The 19,795-nt window shown below is 46.9% G+C and overlaps 1 protein-coding gene across 9 annotated transcripts in view; it reads left to right on the top strand.

Annotated features, from left to right (window-relative positions):
- Nucleotides 1–19,795, top strand: part of TACC1 (transforming acidic coiled-coil containing protein 1) — a 93,374-nt gene that overhangs the window by 69,541 nt on the left and 4,038 nt on the right. For 4 of the 9 annotated variants that reach the window (XM_032468452.1, XM_006183343.3, XM_032468454.1 and 1 more), the window contains 8 exons: nt 596–803; nt 3,308–3,360; nt 10,217–10,342; nt 12,098–12,174; nt 13,536–13,579; nt 15,232–15,392; nt 16,192–16,298; nt 19,077–19,197. In XM_032468452.1, the coding sequence (XP_032324343.1) occupies nt 596–803; nt 3,308–3,360; nt 10,217–10,342; nt 12,098–12,174; nt 13,536–13,579; nt 15,232–15,392; nt 16,192–16,298; nt 19,077–19,197 (897 nt within the window). The other 5 variants (XM_032468456.1, XM_032468458.1, XM_032468459.1 and 2 more) reach the window with 2 other exon arrangements.

Genomic DNA, 19,795 nt, shown 5'->3' with positions numbered 1-19,795 from the left:
AAGCAAAGTCAGTATTTAGAATATAACAGAATTTTTTTCCTTTCTCTTTAATTTTGTGTCTATAAGAGGATGGATGTTTTGCAAACTTACTGTGATAATTTCACGGTGTATGTATATCAGACAATTATGCAGTACATCTTAAAAGTGTGCAGAGCTGTATGTCAATTTTATCAATAAAACTGGAAGGAAAAATAAGTAGACAAGCAAGTCAAGAAATAATATACAGCAGGTAGTATGTTCTTGGACTATTTAAACTCATGCTGAAAGCTATTTAGATGTCACCTGGAAATGCACTGGGGTACATAAATTTTCCCCCAAAATGTAGGCACCATGTGCGCAAAATACATGAAAACTACTGCCTTTAACCACTTCAATGTCTTGCTTGTAAATTTAGGCTAGAAAAGCTCCATTTTTGAGTTCTCGGGTTTGGGGTGCACAAGCCTGGTCCCAGGAAGTATGGCCGCTCGTGGCTGAGAGGTTTGTGTCCTGGTCCTCGGTCAGCTCACCGAACCCCCATGGGGGGTGGTCCTGAGACGTCACTCCCCCCACCGTGTGCCCCCCTACACGGTAGCATCCTATCTATCGCCTTCCCCAGGATGAAGGAGTGGTGACCTCCCAGCTTTCAGACATCTCCCACCGGGACGGCCACGCCACCGATGAGGAGAAGCTGGCGTCCACGACGTCGGGTCAGAAACCCGTGGGGCCCGAGGGGAAAGGTGAGCCAGAGGACGGCCCGGAGTACTTTGAATGTTCCAATGTTCCCGTGTCTGCCGTAAGTCGCACATTCGCATCCTCAGAAGCAGGTATGGAAGCAGATCTTCATCTTTCTTACTTACGTAAGCGTGGAAATGCCTGAGAGCCCAGGGCAGGAGATGCCTTAGGGAGGTCAGAGAACTGGGCCCCTCGGGGTAGGTTTAGGTTTAGGTGGCCGGTCTATGCTTTGCCTCTTGGTCTGGAGAAGAGACGCAAAAGTGTGTCCCGTGGAAGCTCCAGGGACAGACGGACAAGTGTGGCAGGACGCACAGAGACACTGGTGTGTCAGACTGCTTGAACTTTGTAGCAGTGACTTTAGTCTGGCTGCATCTTACAGTGCAGTGTCCCGTAACCACGTTGTGATCATTGGGCTCCTTGTTTCACATCTAGAAATAATAATAACCAGCAGGTGTGGTTACTCACCGCATGCAGGCACTGCTCCGAGTGCTTTACGTGTGTTCACTCGTTTCTCCTCACTGGGTAGTGTTCTCCCCGTTTTTCAGAGAGGAGAGGGAGACAGAGGTTAAGTGGCTTGGCCAAGGTCTCTTGTCTAGTAAGTGGTGGGACTAGGATTCTTTAGGATTCAAGTTCTTCACAGCAGTCTGGTTCCACAGTCTTCTGACCACGAGGCTAACTTGTAACAAGATGGTTTTCATTCCACTGGACTGTTACCAGTTTTTTTGCTCACGTACATGGTGGGTTGAAATGGACCAGTGCCCTACAAAATTCTTCTTCATGGTCTTTTTTTAACAGAGGTGCTGGGGATTGAAGCTCATGCAAGCACATACTGTACCACTGAGCTGAACACCCCCCAACCTCCCTCATGTTCTGGGCCAACCTGGGCTGAAATTTCTGGCTGTGGTCCTCTTTAGAACATTTCAGATCCAAGGCCCTTTTCCAGATCCCACATCGTATCTGTGTCCTTAACCTTGACTCGTGAAATGTTTAGCACCGTGTTCTGACTACATTAAAGGTCATTAAAGACTCAGGTCTTCAGCAGTGTAATTTAACGTGGGGCTTTTATACTTAGAATTCTAAAAATCATGATCTGTCATCAAACCAGGGAAGCAGGTGGAAATCTGGACTTTGTGAGAGTTCTGTTCCCAGCTCCCCGCCAACCCCAGGTCTGTTTCCCGTCTATAAAGTAAAACGTGTCAGGCAGTGTTCCAGACTTCTTCCCTGGCCTCTTTCTGCTCTGACACTTTTTCCCCAAAGACCCCCGTTTGCCATTTCCTATTCTGTCTCTTTACCCCAGTTACGTAGGCTAGCCCTGAGTACTCTCGTACCTACACTTATTTCTTACACATAAAATACCTTTCTTTGCCGTCTCCTATGGAAATTCTGCCCATCCTTGCAGGTCTAGCTCAAAAGTGTCACGTGGCTCCCACAGAATTTCTTCTTATGTTGCCGTTCAGTGTATTAGTTACAGAAGGTACCTTTGATAAACTTTTTTTAGGTTAAGGACTATGAGTGATTCATCTTCAAATTTCCTCTGATGCAGGTGCACGGTCACGTTCGTTGAATAATATTCTTCCTCGCTAGGAGGAAATCCCTTTGGCAGAAATCTTTGGAGCTGGGGTTCTACGTACAGAACAGCTACTGTCAATGCTGTTCGTAACTGACCAGCCATAACATGGGGAGGTGGTGGCGGGGGTCTGTGTCCTGGGAGAGTTACCTTCGAGCGAGGTCTCGATAGATACGGACAGAGATGTACCCCGGGGTGATCTCTCACAGGGGTGGGAAGGAACCTGTCTTGTAGGTAAAATGCCCAGTAACTCTCCATGAGTTCAGGGCAGGTGGGAACACCAGCTCGTCCTGAAAATTTTGGGCTGGATCCTGTTGGTATAGGGGAGCCGTTGAAAGTTTTTAAATGGAGTCGTGATGGTCATATTTGTGTTTTAAATAATGCACTATTGACAGGACACTAAAAGAGTAATTTGTTATTGCATGTACAGGATTGTAGGTTTAATGTTATGTGTGCTGTCCCATATTTAAAATTTTTCTTTGGTAAATACATGTGTCCTTTAATTAGAAAAAGCATTATGTTGTGTGTTTTTTTTTTAAATGTTGACTCTGGTGGTAGAGACCAGGAGACCAGTCTGAAGGGTGTGGGAAGGATAATGAATTTCGTTTCCAAGCACTGCCATCTAGAGCTTATTGTTTTGTCTGCTGTGTTAATTCGATTGAGGGTACCTTTCCCGGCTGGAATTTAGATTCACTCCAACTTGGTAACAGAATAGCTCTCAGTGTTATGGGTTAGGACAACTCCCTTGTAAAACTTCTCATGGACACAAGGGGGCAGCCTTGTCGCTCTTTCCACCTGAAGACCTGGTTCCCGTTATGGAGGACGGGCCACGAGCTCCTTTCTCCAGGGCGTTTTGGACCTTTGACAGCAGTCATTAACATGCAGTGCGCACTCAGGACCCCTGAGATGCTGGTCTCGGGTTCACAGACATCCCTCTAGGCCTTCACTGGGGTTTCCCAGAGTCTCTCACTAGGAGGGGACAGCACCAACTTCTCGGGGTGACCGTAACCATGACTCTCTGTGTTTCAGGCATCGAGAAAGACACGTGCCAAAAGATGGAGAAGGAAGGACCTGCGGGGCCCGTGAGTTCCTCCACTTCGGGGGCAGGGCGGGCGGGGCGCAGGGTGTTTCAGCATTTGTTCCGAAGCCCGTGTTAATTCCCATAAATAAATCCTAGGCAGTGGTTGGTGACGGGAGTGAGATGCAAACAAAGCACAATTTCTTCAGGTCCTGAGACGTCCTGCAGTGTCACCACCAGCACTTGCCTGTGGCTGGACATCCTGAGATGTCCCCTAAGTGTGAAGTTCAACCAGCTTCTGAAGGCTTTTAGTACAAAAAAGAAGGGAAAACAAAATACCTAACTTCTTACATTGGTTACACAGTGAGATGATGACCCCTTGGAAATGCTGGGTCCACGAAACTGTATCAGTAAAATTTAATTTCACCTGTTTTTTACTCTTTAAATGCGGCCACTGGAAATGTTTTAATTACACATGGCTTACATTGCACTTCTTTTGAGAGGTGCTGGTGGGAGATACAGAAAGGAAGCCAACGTTACATTGGTTGTGAACGTTACACTGGGATGTGTCCCTGGGGCTGTGGGCACCAGGGCTGACCGGCTCTGTGGCAGGTGTCAGGAAGGCTGGACTTGAGCTGATTGAAAACAGTTTTTTAAAACTTTTAGGCTTCCAAAAATAATATGAGGAATTCTTGTAAATGTTGCATGCATCCTCCCCAAATGTTAACATTTTCTATAATCACAGTGCAGTCATCAAAATCAGTTAACACTGATACAGTATTATTATCCAATCTGTAAACCATACTCAGGTCTTATCAGTTGCCCCAGGAATGCCCTTTTTCTGGTGCAGACCCCACACTGCACTCAGTTCCCGTGTTCTCAGGCCCCTTTAATCCGTGACAGCTCCTCAGTCTGTATCCTTCCGGACCTTGACACTTTCCAAGAGCGCCAGTCAGTTATTTTGTAGAGTATCTTTCAGTTTGCGTCCGTCCAGTGTTTTCTCACGATTCAATTCAGTTTATACATTCTTGGCACAGATAGATCAGAAGTGACCTTGTGGATATCAGTGTGTCCCATGATGGGTGGAATTAGCTTTGGTCATGTGGTTGAGGTGTGGTATCTTCTAGGTCCCTCCTTTTGAACTAAGTTTTAAAGGAAGAATGAGGGTTTCGGGGCAGATGAGATAACAGGGGGCTCCAGGCAGGAGGGTTGTTCCTCCAACGACACGGGGTAAGAAGGGGTGTGGACTTCATAAGGAGCTGTAAGGGTGGATACTCTCCTGTGACTGGAGAGTCCTGTGCTCATGGGAGGTGAGGGCCAGGCCATGGGGGCCCTGTAGACGTCATGTGTGGAGGGCTGGAATTCACAGCGGAGGCACCGGTCACTATCGCCCGGTTTCAGGCGGAGCATCGTGGTCGGCAGTCGTTCGGGGGAGGGGGCGGGGGCCGAGCCTTGGCAGGTGGAACCATCGCTGCTCGGTGGCTCAGCAGGATACACGGCGGCTGGGGTGGAGGTGGCAATCAGAGAAAGCCCCTGAAGGCCACTCAAGGCTTCTGCCCTGAACATCCAAGTGGTCAGTGTCAGCTGAGGACCAAGCCCACGGGGCCCCCGTTAATAAGTGGCACCACTGTCCATCTCATTGTCTACCCCTCACTCTGGGGTCGTCCTGGACTCCTCCTTTCCTTTACTCCCACGGGCAAGGTCTGTGGCTTCTCTGTCCAGAAACTGTAAGTTGTAAATCCATCTACTTCTGCTGAGCCCGTGGTACCACAACCACCACTGAATACGGTGGCAACGTCCTAAGGAGTTTCTCTGTTTCCAAGGCTAATCTTGCGTCTTTTTCCGTAAGCCAGGATCGTCCCTCTTGGCTTAAACCCCTTCGGTGGCTTCCCTTGTCTTTAGACGAAGCTCAGACCCTCCCTGTGGCCAACGCGACTTCTGCAGAGACCTGGCCGCTCTCCCCGCACCAAGCACCTGACTCTTGCCCTCTGAGCAGGGCTGCTCGGTTCTGCTGACCTGCCCCCTCGGGTCGCCTTCTGTCTGGCTGTCCTCACAGGACCACAGTGCTCGCTGCTGTCCCTTGGCACCTGCCGCAGTAAACTGCCGTCGCCGGAGTCAGTAAATCAGGAATACAGGGGGAGAGGGATGCGTGAAAGGTCGTTTGTAGACGTGGGACTCTGAGACACCTGTAGGACCAGGTTCTAAGTTCACATCCCCGGAGGCAGCTTGGAGTCCAGAGCTTTGGCTCAAAAAAGGTCTGGGTTGACATAGGTAGACCTGAGGGCCCTGGGGACATGGGATAGCGGAAGCTGTAGGATCAGATGATGTTGTGATCAAAACAGTCTGCCTTGATCCACAGTAAAAATACATGTTGCGTCTTGACTAATAGACCACGTGCCACATCTCAACACAGGCATTTGTGTATTGATAAAACAGATTGCATGGAACGGGATCTACCTTTCTCCCTGTGAGTCCCTTTAATTTTTTTTTTTCTGTTCTAGTTCATTTTTTTCATGCGCATTCCTTGTCCCAGTACCTGTTTTCGTGACTCACTGTTAGGCTGTGACCCACGGGGTTTCCCTGGAGGATGTGGAGGCAGAGGGAGGGGTGGGAGTCATGCACACAGAGATCGGGGACCCCGAGCGTTAGCCTCTCATGGGGACCTCACACTGCAGTGGTGGTTATTTCTGGACAGAATCATCCTTTTGGGAGCCTGGTCACCTCATCCCAGCACAGCCCCCATGACCAATGGCACAGTCCCTTTGAGGGCTCCGAATGCCTCCCTTCTGCACGTGGTGAAGTGTCCCCTCATCTGGGGGGTGCCTGCAGTCCCCCCGCGAGAGGATGAGACTCCATCCTCCGCCCCACACACTGCCTGGTTGTGCACGGTGACCAGTTCCTTTTTGACGTGTTCTAAGTCCTCAGGGGGCACTTTCTAGTCTGTTCCGTGTGTAAAAGTGGCAAAGGGGTGGTTGAAGAAGGGCATGGCGAGTGGGCCAAGCATTGTTGGTCTGCGTGGCTGCAGATTCAGGAGGTTCCCCCAGATCTTGAAACACAGTTCAAGTTGCAGATTCCCCACTGATCCTCCTAAGGTTAGCCACACCCACCGCCTCTTCCGAGGAATTGTGAGGATGAAAGAGGCTGATAAGGGGAAAGGCTGAGCCGGGAAGCCTGGGCCAGTGTGAGGGTGACTGGGAAGCGGGGGAAGAGAGAGAAAAGGGGGAGATCTGTCTCGGGCGCCTGCAGCCCTAGAATGTACACTGGGTTGTGATCTTTGACCAGCAACCCAACCCCAGCTGAACTTGCGGGAATAAATAATTTCTACTCCCTTAGAATGTTGAATAAATGTTGCATAAAGAAATTGCAGTATTCAAAACACTGAATAAAGGAATCCGTTTAATCTAGCACTTACCTGTTTAAGCCTCCCGGGGGGTTGATTCGAAGTGCATTCCTGTTGTAGCCTCGTACCCAGCGGTGGGGGGCGGCCAGGGCGAAGTAACCAAGGCCTGGCCTGACGAGGGACACTCAGCGGGGGCCTTAAGTCTCATCTTGCTTTTCAGCCCGTGATCTGCAGCATTTTTCACTGAAGAGTCAATTTGTTTATTTATTTTTAAAGAATTCTTAAAGTTGTTAGAAGTTGAGTTCTCTTGGCTTTTCCAGCGTGTCTGTTTGAGGAAGGTGGTGGGGGTGGCGCTGCTCTAACAGGTTCAAGGACAGATGGGGTGAGCTTGGCAGATCAGGGATTCTGAGTGTCTCATCCGAGGAGGTGAGCAGAGAATTAATTACTTGGTAGCATCTGTGCTCACCATGAGCATGCAGCCAAGACTCCCCTGCGTCCCGCTGTCTGTAGACAAGTCTTGGTGGGTCCTCAGTGCTGAATGCTTTGTGGGTCGGGGAGAAGGACTGGGGGACATGAAACAGGACCCTTTTGGAAGGATGTGATTCATTCAGCATCTTTGTTAAGCACGTACCAGTTTGCCCAGCCCAGGAAGATCGCCAGGCCAGTTTTTTGTGATGGTAGATTTAGTGGGCTTTCTACGTTGTTTGATAAACTGTATTAAAGGACTGAGGAATGGAAAAAGCTAAATCCTAGAGGACTGGAAAAGGCGGCTGAAATTGGCCACGGCCATAAATTCCTCGTAAGAGCCATTGCATTTTGAGCTGTGCGTCTCGTGGGCATGTGGCCAGGCAGAGCCCACCCGTCTGGCTGTGTTTGCCTCCGTGCAGGGTCTGATCTTCAACTGAGAACGCTGCCTCCTTCAGACACCTCGTTTGTTAGAGTGAAGTTGTTCAACAGGCAGGCAGACTGAATTCACTTGTCCCCCCACAAATGAATGAGATGCGGAACTCTAGACAAGACAGCATTTTCCTTACTAGGAAAACTTGGCTTATTTCCCAAGTAACATGAGGGTCACGGGAGGCACAGGGCCAGTTTCCCAGAGCTGACTTGACTTGGGGATTCCGATTTAGAATAAGAAAAACAAAAGGCTGATTTAAAATGTATTAATTTAGAATCAAAAGTCACAAGGTGAACCCAACATGTGGGCTTGGCCTAATGCGATACTGCCCTGTAGGCAAGTTATAGGGGAACAGGATTATGGGATGTGCTTTCTTGATAAGAAAAAGATTAAAGTGATGACTGGGCATGTTGATTACAGCGTGATCTCATCATTTCTGGGTCAGGAAACCCGGGGCACCTTCACTAGGTGCCTCTGACTCGGGGTCAGTCACGGCCTGTGATCAAGGTGTAGACCAGGGCTGCGGTCACTCCAGGCTCCATTTGGGGCAGATCTGAGACAAGAAGGAAGGGGACAGGGCACAGCCACTCCAGGAATGACAGCAGTTAACACCAAAATGGTGGGAGATTTGACTCCCAATAGACTTTGAGCTTCTTTATAGGCTCATTGTAGTATAGTAGCATGATAAATGACATGCCCACAGGTGCCCCGATAGGCTGAAAGGCCAAAGAGTGGGCAGTGGGCAACTTCCTGGGAATCCCAGCCCCTCCCCCAGGGTAGTTGGAATGGTCCTCCCTCTTGCCGGTGTGTGAAGCTACCGAGCCCATAAAAACTAGCAACACTGCACCTCTTGGCCGCCACCCTAGCTCTCTCTTCTCATCTTCGTAGACGGCTCGCACTCTGGCTGTGGAGTGTGTGTCCACTTTTGCTTTAACCTGAGCATCACAACCCCCACACCTGGTGGCCTTTCTCTCACCTTCTGAAACAGCCTACACTCTATGTAGTATGTGTCTCTCTAAATAAATCGACCTTTACTCAGCTGTGGCTCGCTCTGTGGCATGAAGCCAAGGACTCACACCTGGCAGGGCACGTCCCGGGGGCTCAGCTGAGACCTGGGACACGGCCATCCCCTCACCCTACATTCGTTTCTCCTGTATCAGATTCGCCTCCAAGATCACTCCCGTGGCTGTTGGTGGAGGCGACTGTTCCCTACCACGTGCTTCCATACAGTGCCTCACAGCCAAGCGTCTTTCAACTAGTGACATCCCGTGACTGTATGTCTTCTGTTCTTTAGAATAGAGCCGCCAGATCCAGCCTCGCTCAAGGGCAGAGACACACGAGAGGACTGATACCAGGAGGTGGGGTGGTTGGAGCCTTTTGGGAGGCTGCCGACCACAAGCAGCTTCTGGCCCTAGTGATGGAAATCCTCTACGGTAGAGAGTGCTTCCGGGACCTGGGCTTCTGTCCGCGTGGTGTCCTCCCCCAGATGCAGCTGGATCGCGCACTGCCGGCTTGTGGCTTTTGCATTTCCCTTTTCTGTGCCCTAAGCCAGGGTTTTCCCTACTGGGCCCTGGGTTGAGGGCTGTGAAGCTCCGTGCAAAAATAACATGGTTTTGAGCATTTTCTAGAGAGTGGTGAGTCCCTAACGACCCTGTGGGTCAACGTGGGTTGACCTTGGACTTCCTTTTCAAGCTTGATTCGAACAAGACACCAGAGAACCTAATTGATTATAGTCGATAACTAATTGATTGGTTATGCTGACGTGTAAAGTTAAGATTTTTTTTTTTTAAAAAGAAAGAGAAGATTCCCTTTGGCTGGCATCTTGGATGTTATTAGATCAGCTTTTTCCCCATTTGTACAACAAAAAGTAACCCTCCAAAAATGCTTTTTGGGAAGAAAAATGGTACAAAGTCCATGTTCTTGTGAAAAACAAAATCCTAACCGAACGTGGCTCTCTGGAACCCGCATTTACAACAGAATCAAGGTGACACATCCCAGGCTGCTGAGAGGGAATTGAAAACGTTAGGAGGACCCAGGACTTGGAATGCAGCCCAGACCCTGACGTACTGTGTGCGCTTCGCAGCATGGCTGGGTGTCCGCACACCAGCCCTGCGGAGCCACCGAGGTTCCCAGTGACCCAGAATCGCCCCAGGGGTGGGGTCAGAGTGCACGTATAGCTGCCATTTCTGCCTGCTTAGGCCCGAAAATCATTTTAGAAACATTTCCATCCACAGTGGCTAAATAAGGATACACACAAAGCATCAATATGTTAAAAGGTTGACACTTTTTTTGAAAATGGGACGCATCATCCCAGATTCCCAGGTCCAGCAGACACGGACCGTGGGTGGTTTCTCCTTTATACCCGTGACGCTTTGATGACTGACCACAGCGATAATTACACTTTCTCATTTTTGCACAAAAAGAAAACTGCTCCAGGCCATCTGTCAAAGCAGAAGCTAAGACCCCTGTGATACTCATTAATAATGGCTTTTCCTTTAGATCTTACTGTAACTAGATTTTTTTTTTTTAAACCTTCTCCCTGCTGTTTTTTTTTTTTCTTCAAACGTGCTTTTAAAGAGTGTGATCAGTTTAGTCAAGAGGAAGTTACTGATGGATATTTGGGGTGAAAAAACTGAAGCCTGGACGTCTTACCTGTGACCTCTCCTCCCCCTCCCGCCGCAGGGACTGCTAGAGTCCCCAATGGAGAAGGTCCCGGTGTCGGTGGCCTGCGGAGGGGAGAGCCCCCTCGATGGCATCTGCCTCAGTGAATCAGACAAGACCGCCGTGCTCACCCTGATCAGAGAAGAGGTAAAGGCTTCCTTGTTCTGTCCACTTATCGCTCTGTTACTTTGTGAAGCCAGTGTGCTGATGGAGAGATTCCATCTCTGCTGGCTTGAGTTCTTTCTCCCTGGGCAGAAGGTCGTATTTCCTGCAGCTTGTAGCTCATATAAAGTGCTCTCTGTAAAAACTCCATGGTGATGCTGGAGTCCTGGCCTTCTGGTGTCCAGGGGGCAAAGCTTGGAAATACCCTTAAGATTAGCCTTGAAGTTTTCTCATTTGTTTGGGGGTGTTATTAAGTTTATTTATTAGTTTTTTGATGGAGGTAGTGGGGATTGAACCCAGGACCTCATGCATGCTAAGCATGCGCTCTACCACTGAGCTATACCCTCCCCACCAACCTTGAAGTTTTAAATATCAAACTTTGCCAACTTCACCCACATATATAACTAAACCAGCGACTTCATTCACAGAGGATATGTGCTCATGCCCTAAAGTTCCTTAAGTTCTGGCATTACAAGAATATAAAATTGTCTCCTGCCTTCATCCATCCTTTAATTAAACAGTTCAACTCTTGAATTCCTGTATCATGTCCATTGAGCATCCTCTGTTCAAACAGATCACAGCTAGGCCTTTCCTGGATGATGTAAAAGGCAGGAAAGCAGTTGTTAGGTGCTGCTAATCAGTTACCACCCTCCCTGTTACCTTTCTGCGCTGTCTTTTACGTGCTTGGTTTGTGTGTGTCTTGATGACACCACCCTTTTTTTTTTAAGAAGGTAATCCCTTTGGTGTAGCAATTTTATTTTCATGTAATAGGATGAGAGTAGTTAAGTACCTCTGACCTAGGTCTTTCAAACCTGTAAACCACAGCAATAGGTTGGTAATTAGGGGTGTCCGCTAGTCCTATGTCAAAACGTGGGAGCTGTGGCAACGAGGCCCCCGCAAAACCTCGTAAATGAGAAAAGCAACTTCATCTTTCTCCTGAGAGTTAAAACTATGAGATGATCACCGGATTCATCAAAGCAAAGATGTGCCTGGTCCCCCTGAAGCAAACACGCTGGCTTCTAGCTCTTGAGATCCTGATTAACGGCACCAGAATAAAGGGTGTACCAATTAGGAAGAAGCACAGAAAAGTATAGTGCTTATCTAAGCTCTGTGCAGGGCAAACGGGGTTTGAGGCCATGAATTTAGAGTATTTTTTCCAGTTAGCACAGGTATCCCAGATGCAGGGACTGGGGTTCTGGTCTGAGGAGCAAAGATCTCGCTAGCAGTGAGATGGATGCTCCTGCCTGGAGGCACTGAACGCCTGAGCCCCATTCTGACTCAATCCAAAATCTCCGCAGAAAAACAGTACCTGGACACGCCGATGTCCACGGCTTGGATTTTCCGGCAGTTTCATCTCTCATCCTAATTAAACTGGCTCTTTGGCATCTAAATGGCTCTTGTTGGCATCCTGCCTCATCAGGGTTCTGGGCTGTCAGAGCTGAGAGCCAGACTCTGGACCCAGGTGACGTTTACAGAGGTTGTCATTATCACTTGGAGCTTTCCTGGGAGGTGTTCCGCTCCCCCTTGCTCTGGCGACCACATTCCAGCATCCTGTGCAGCCGAGAGCATTTCCCCCAGTGTTTGTGAGCCTTGTATACAGATGTGAGGTTTTATGTTCCTAATGTAGATTGAATGACTTGGGATGGACCTGGCAGTGTGTTGTCTTCCATCTCTAATCTTAACTTCAAACTGTAAGAGATTGGTTGGGTAAAACCGAGCTGTGTCCCCATTGTAACCTAGATCATCACTAAAGAGATTGAAGCAAATGAATGGAAGAAAAAATACGAAGAAACCCGACAGGAAGTCTTGGAGATGAGGTGAGATGGGAGGACTGGGTACCTTTGTGCATTGTTAGATTTGAGACGAAGCGACGACAGTGTTTGCTTACCACAGAACCAGCTGTTGAGAACTTGAGGGCTTTGCTGTTTGCACCTTCATTTGTGATTAATAATGTCATTTCCTGAGTGTTGCTGACCAGCTATTGTGTTCAAAAGCTGTAGCTTATTTTGGGTTGTTCAGAACATTACAAGTAAGCAGAACCCACATAATCCTTGTCTTTTGAAAAGACAAATTCGTGTAAAAAATAATCCACTTGAAGTACAGAGTAATAAGATTTATTGACATATTCAATTATGGAGACGTTGTATCATAATCCCTTTCTAAAATGAATTATACATGGCAGCTTCAAGTTTCATAACCACAAAGTAGATTATGAAAGCAAAACTGATGGACTTTAAGTTGAAATCTTTCTATTGTTGCTGCTCACTCCCTAGAGAGTTAGAAGCTGTGAAATAACTGAGGATGGCAGCAAAGGCAGGGAGTGGGGGCATAAATAACTTATAAACTGTGCAGTCGGCACTTGGATGATTAAGAAACATTTTAAATATGTACACTCTAATTGGTGGCTCTTGTACTGTTTGGTTTTCTGTGCATTTACTGGGCATAAGTCCCTGTGCTGGCATGGAGGAGAGAAAAGCCCAGCCCCGACCTTGGGGACCTTACAGCAGCCATCGTCAGAACCTTGGATACAGGGCCAGTGTGATGGGAGCTGCTGTGAAGGGCAGGGGGCGTGGTCACTTCTTACGGGGGGGGGGGGGGTGTCATCCAGAGGCACACCCATCACTAGGCGGGGTCAAGAAAAGAGTTCACTTCGCTAAAAAAATAAAAACTAAACATTAACATGATGGGGTGATCTTTAAAGATCTTTGAATAGTGGAAGTACTTTTGGAATTAAGACAATAAAATGAAACCTGGAACTGAATCAGAGGGACAGACTGCCTGTAAGAGTGGACTGGGGCCAGGAAAACCTGAGCTCAGATCAGATCTCTTAGGAAGAGCCCCACGAATGTCATGAACTTATTTTGTAGAAGACTGACTGATCTTAAGCAGATTCAAGTACTGCCTTGAGGTCATTCACGTAGGTGCAAAGAAAGAGCCAAGGCAGGTGCTGCTAGAAATAGAACAAAAGCTGTGTTAAACATAAAATCTTAAGAAAAACCTTTTTGAATGTTAACAAATCTTTCCTTAAATGAAAAAATAGGGGAGCCCCAAAGCAAGTAACTAGGTTATGTAAATTTGTCCATAGATGTTAACGTGTTTACCTGTTGGGGTAGCATTTCTCCACCTTGCCTTGTCTGAAAATTCTCTCCTGATAAGATTTTGTGTTTGCTTCTTTAAGGAAAATCGTGGCCGAGTATGAGAAGACCATTGCCCAAATGATCGGTGAGATTTTCGTCTAGAGTGTGAGTCATAGGATCCAGAGGTGATCTTCAAGGCAGAATGCAGACTCAGCTTGTCCATTACCAAGACACAGCGGCTTCTCGTTATTTGCAGTAGTTGTGTTTTATGAAGTTGCCACAAACACTGAATTAGCCAAGTTGCTCCCCTGGGAAGCACAGGGTTCGATCCCCGTGAGCCTGTGGCCACAGCATTTTTGTCCACACATAACCTTGCCTTGTGTGTGTTTCTGTCTAAAAACCTCTTCTTTAATACATGTTGATTCATTAACATTGAGCCCCTGGCCCACAGTGCTTCAGCTCCCGCCCGAACGAGGCTCCTATAACACACGTGTCCTCCCCGTGACACACCTCACAGCCTTGTTGCTCTTGGACGTGGGACAGCACCTCAGCCCTAGGTTTGGGGGCCACTTCAGAGTCACCAGCATAGAGGGGAGAGGGTAGTAGCTCAGTGGTAGTGCGTGTGCTTAGCATGCACAAGGTCCTGGGTTCAATCCCCAGTCCCTCCATTAAATAAAGTGCTTAACAACAACAACAACAACAACAACAACAACAACAACAACCACCACCACCACCTATTCTGTCGATCAGATCTACAGACACATTGAAAATATCCTAAAAAATAAAAGTGAAATAGAGATATTTTTTTAAAAACACTTTTTTGAATCAATTCTTATTTTGTGGTTGGCTTTATTCCTTTGATAACTCTAAGTTTAAAAAGCTAAAACTCTAAACATTCTTAGAAACAATGAACAGTACATATATATAAATTTTAAAAATATGCAGTATAGTGTGTGTATGTATTTACATGCAATATATTGTATATGTGCACATTGTAAGAATTCTACCTAATGAAACAAAAAATGAAAAAAACATTAGGCAGTATGACAGAGAAAAAACAAATACCATATGATATCACTTACATGTGGAATCTAAAAAAATGACACAAATGAACTTATTTACAAAACAGAAAGACTGAAAACAAACTTATGCTTACCCAAGGGGAAAGACGGGGAGGGTTAAATCAGGAGTTTGGGACCAGCAGGTAGAAACTACTCTGTATGAATTAGACGAACAACAGGGTCCTACTGTGTAGCACAGGGAACTAGATTCAATAGCTTGTAATAACCTATAATGAAAAAGAATGCATATATGTGTGTATAACTGAATCACTATGCTGTACACCAGAAATTAACACAACATTGTAAATCAATTACACTTCAATTAAAAAAAATTAGGAAAAAAAATCTCTTGTAGCTACTCCTGTAAGGACAGAGTCCCTAAACAAAATCAAGTCTTTCTGCATCAGCTTAAGCACAGAGATGATGTCTTCTGCCATCTGAGTCACCCAGCACCAGGGTAGCTGGGTGGCTTCTGCCCTCGGTTCCTCTGGGTCTCTGCTCAAGTCGCTCCTCCAAGAGAGGCCGCTCAGGATGAAAAAGGCACCCCCACCCCTCTTGCCCTGCTGTGTTCTTCCCCCACCGCCTGCCACCATGTCCCCCAGCAGCATGGCCATCCTCGTGCAGGGTCACCTTTCTCACTGGGCCCCCCACCCAGGGTGCCATCCAGCGGCTCAGGAGGGCAGCTGTGAACTGTCTGTGGAGTGAACATGCCATTGCTTCTGACTGTGATTCACAGAAGACGAGCAGAGGACAAGCATGTCGTCTCAGAAGAGCTTCCAGCAGCTGACTATGGAGAAGGAGCAGGCCCTGGCCGACCTGAACTCTGTGGAAAGGTCGCTGTCCGACCTCTTCAGGAGATACGAGAACCTGAAAGGCGTCCTGGAAGGGTTCAAGAAGGTAGTGTCCTTGTCCTCCCGTCTCCTGGGCCGCGTGCCGTCTTGGTAATGGGTCTCCAAACCTAGGGGGGGTCCCTGCTGGCCTTGCGTCCTCTGTTCCTGTGAAGCCGGGGCTTTCCCCTCCTTCCTCCCTTCTGTGGTTTGCTCAGGCATCTGGACCCCCCAACCCCGGGTGGCGTGTTGGTCACGCCTCTCCTGGGTCAGGGCAGTAAGCCCCGGACACACCCAGAGTGTGAGAACCATGGGGCTCTCAGACATCAGGAGAACTTCAGAAATGTTCTTCTTGACTATTCATCACTTTAACATGACTAAAAGTAAAAGGGAGTCTGCCATAGCCCTGAGAAGCTCAGGCTGCATGTTCTAGAAGAAAGCAAGTGTAACATTTCAAACCTAGGTGTAAGTGGGCGTGTCCATTTAATGCAGTTGCACCATCAGTAAGACACGTTGGTAGCAGTGAACATTCTTTTTTTATTTTCTTCCCCATATTAAAGTAAAAATGAGACTGGCCAATTTCTCTAGAATGGGAATCAGATTGCCCTTCACTTTTGAATAACTACCCTCCTGAAGCAGGTGTATGAGTGTGATTTGGAAATTGATGCATGAAGATGTTATCTGCAGTTTCTTCAGCAAGAATAATCTGTGTCTGTTTCAGATGAGCACAGAGTGTTATTTGAAGGCGTCCGCATTTGTTAGGTTTTCTCATTTTTTGAAAAATGAGAACTCTGATGCTCAGTATGTTACTGGTAGAAGAAAAACGAAATGACCTGTGTCTTTCATCTTAAATTGTCCCCTGGGACCAGAACGAAGAAGCCTTGAAAAAGTGCGCTCAGGATTACTTAGCCAGAGTCAGACAAGAGGAGCAGCGGTACCAGGCCCTGAAAATCCACGCAGAAGAGAAACTAGACAAGTAAGAGCTTACGCACGAGAATTTCACTCTCCGTGTTGTCGTGGGGAGATGGGCCGAGGCAAGGGGGAAAATATCACTGTTTCTGCAACTCCAGATTGCATCTGTGTGTATGTGTGTGCGTGCTTTATTTAATTTTTTGAAGAGGTAGAATCTTCACATGGTTCAAACATTGAAAAAGAGGAAAAGATGCAGTCTTCCCCTCCCACCCCATTCCCTTCCACTGGGTTCCCTCCTCTTTCCTCACCCCAGGTCATCATCACTCTTTTATCCTTCCTGATGTACTTTTTCCCCTCCTCTCCCCCCACCCAGCTTTATTGAGCTGTAATTGATGTGTAAGTTTAAGGTGTACCACGTGTCAATTTGATACGTTTACATATACATTTATATATGCACCACCATCAAGTCAGCTAATGCCTCAGTCAAATCACAAAATTACCATTTTTTTAATGTGGTGAGAATCTCCTTTTTTTTAGAGATGGCATACCTCGCTTTTTTCATTTAGCAGTATATTTTGGAAATCTTACCATGTCAACCCATAGCTTCCTTTTTTTTTTTTTTTTTTAAGTCCTGTGGTGTTCCGTTGTTGGAATGTATCATTTATGTAACCAGTCCCCTCCTGCTGGACATTTAGGTTATTCAGAATCTTCTGCTACAAACAGTGCTAGAATAAGAGATCTTGTATGATTGTCATTTGGCAGGCATGTGACATCTCTGTATGATACAAAAGGAACTGCTAAAGATATGAATGTGTAACTATGATAATATTGTCAGATTGCCCTCATTAGACTTGCGTTATTTTACAGTCCTGCACAATGTCTCAGAGCGGCTTGTCTCCCTACAGCTTTGCCAACATAGCAAATTTTTGGTTTTCAGCAAATCTAACCAGTGAAAAGATGGTATTCTGATTTAGTTGGTGCTTTGGTTTGGTTTTTTTTGTTGTTGTTTGGGTTTTTTTTTTTTTGGCCAGCAAGAGAGCATTTATTTCATTCAATGTGGTTTTTTTTTTCATTCAATGTAGTTTTGATTTGTGTTGATCTTATGAGTGAAATTGAACACATTTTAGTAGCCGTCTATACGTATTACTTTACATGAATGATTCTGTTCTTTGCTTGGTTTTCTATTCTCAGTTTATGTTTTTAAAATACAAGTATGTTTAGGATGCCAGCCCTTTGTGATATGAATTATGAATAATTCTTCCAGCTTGTCTTTTATCTTTTGGCTCTGCCTGTCATGTGCTTTGATATGCAGAAATTTCCTTTGTAGTGAAATTTCTCAGTGATTTCTTTTATAGCTGTAGGATTTCCTGTCATAGTAACGAAGATCTTCTCCACGCCGAATATAAAATATTCTCCTATGTTCTCCTTCATTTATAGGTTAATTTTTTTAATCCTTAAATCCAAAACACTTGAAAATTTATCCTGGGAAATAAAGGATGTATAAAGGATGCCTCCAACTTTATTTTTTAACTACAAAAATATATACTTGTTTTTTTGCCATCTTCCTATTTATAAAGGCTTTCTTTTAAATTTTCTTTTGTGGGAGTAATTAGGTTCATTTATTTACTTATGTTAATGGAGGTACTAGGGATTGAACTCAGGACCTTGTGCATGCTAGGCATGCACTCTACCACTGAGCTATACCCTGCCCCCTGTAAAGGCTTTTAAGTTCCCCCTTTCTCATTCCTACTCCCAGAGGGACTTTTATTGAAGGTTTATTTTGTCTCCCTCCAGTCTTCTCTGTGAACCTTTACAAACACCACCCAACATGGCCTTGGACTTTTTTTGTTTTTCTGTAATATTGGAGTCATATAATACAGGTTTCCATTTTCACTTAATTGTATGTCCTGGCCATTTTTTCCATCTCAGAGCACATCACCCCATCTAATTATTTTATTAGGTTGTAGACCATTCCATTCCTTTAGGGATGGGCATTAGACAGTTTCAGCTTTTCCACTGCGAACAGCGCTGCAGCGAACGTCTGTGGCCTCGCCGTGGTGCCACGCGATGTGCTGCGGAGGGTAGGTCCCTGAGCCAGAGCTGCTGGGTCAGCAGTGTCTGAAGTTGAAGTTGTGACAGTCCCCACCGCGTGGCCCTCCACAAAGTCTGCGCCGCGTTCGTTCCCCCATCAGCACGTGAGCCTGTTTCCTCCCTTCTCGGCCAGCACGGGACAAGGTCATCCTTGCTGATTTTTGCCAGTCTGCTAAATGTTTAAAGTTTTTCACTTTAATTTTCCTGCCTCTAATTACTAAGTGAGTTTTTAGCAACCTTTCATCACTCAGTTGGCTATTTATCAACTGATGTCTATGGTTTAAAAATTTTCCTTTTGCATCTCATTAATGACAGCGCTCTGAGGTCTTTGTCTCATGGATGTCAGTGGTTAGTCTCCGGACTCATTAGCTGTGTTAATCCCACAGAAGTTCCCACTTGCTGTTGTACTGGGTCAAAAGAAAATCGAAGATTGTTGTAGAAACGGTCATGTGATCCCATTCTCTAGTGGCATGTGAATTTGGAAGGTCACGAGGACACTGTGGCCTTTGAGATGAATTCTGCCATTGGTTTGCACCATGGAAATCTCCCTAGCAGTTGTGTGTCAATTGAATTTTTATAAATTAAAATGGAATTACCTAGGTCACCGATCCCTGTTTTACCTCTTAATCACGAAGTCAGTTCTCATAGGTCCGGATCTCGCAGATATCAGCAGTTAGCGCCCGACCCCTGGGCCGAGAATGATGACTAACCACGTGCTTTTTGCCCCTTCATCACACAAACCCATAAACAGAGCCAACGAGGAGATTGCTCAGGTCCGGACAAAAGCAAAGGCCGAGAGCGCCGCCCTCCACGCGGGGCTCCGGAAAGAGCAGATGAAGGTGGAGTCTCTGGAAAGGGCCCTTCAGCAGAAGGTAAGGGGGCCGAGGTGTGAGGACCACAGGCACTCGTGGTTTTGCTCCCCTTGGTTAGCGTGGGTCTGGGTGAAGAGGCTGTCTCTTTGTTCAGACACTTGGGTCCAGCTCCCTTGGAACTGACTCGGGTGGAGACAAGTGAGGCAAACCGTTGACCTCCCAGGTGCCCTGGTGGGACCCACCCACAGGCAGGGTGCACGGGGAAGTGCAGTAACTGATGTGCTGCTGGCGACCAAACGCTTAGGCTCTGAGGCTACCTTTTTTTCTTTTCGTTTTAATGTAATACATGAAGCCATCTTTCCCCTTCATTACAGTTTTACCCTCCAGGGGACATACGGCAACGCCTGGAGGGAGGTGTGTTTGGGTGTCATGACGGGGAGATGCTGTGGGCGTCTAGTGGGTAGAAGCCAGAAATGCTGCTGAACGTCCTGCAGTGCACAGGACAGCCCCACAGCAAGGGCTGCCCTGCCCGAGTGGCCGTGGTGCTGTGGTCCAGAAACTGCTCGATAAGTAGGAGTCAGTGGTGATGACGGTCCCAATCTCTCACTACTTGGCGATTCCTAGGTTTCATTTTTGTATGCCTCTACTGTTCTTCTTA

This window comes from Camelus ferus, chromosome 26 (genome assembly GCF_009834535.1).
Source record: "Camelus ferus isolate YT-003-E chromosome 26, BCGSAC_Cfer_1.0, whole genome shotgun sequence".
Lineage (NCBI taxonomy): Eukaryota > Metazoa > Chordata > Mammalia > Artiodactyla > Camelidae > Camelus > Camelus ferus.
The sequence above is the reverse complement of the archived record's forward strand: the minus strand, read 5'-3'. Positions and strand labels throughout refer to the sequence as shown.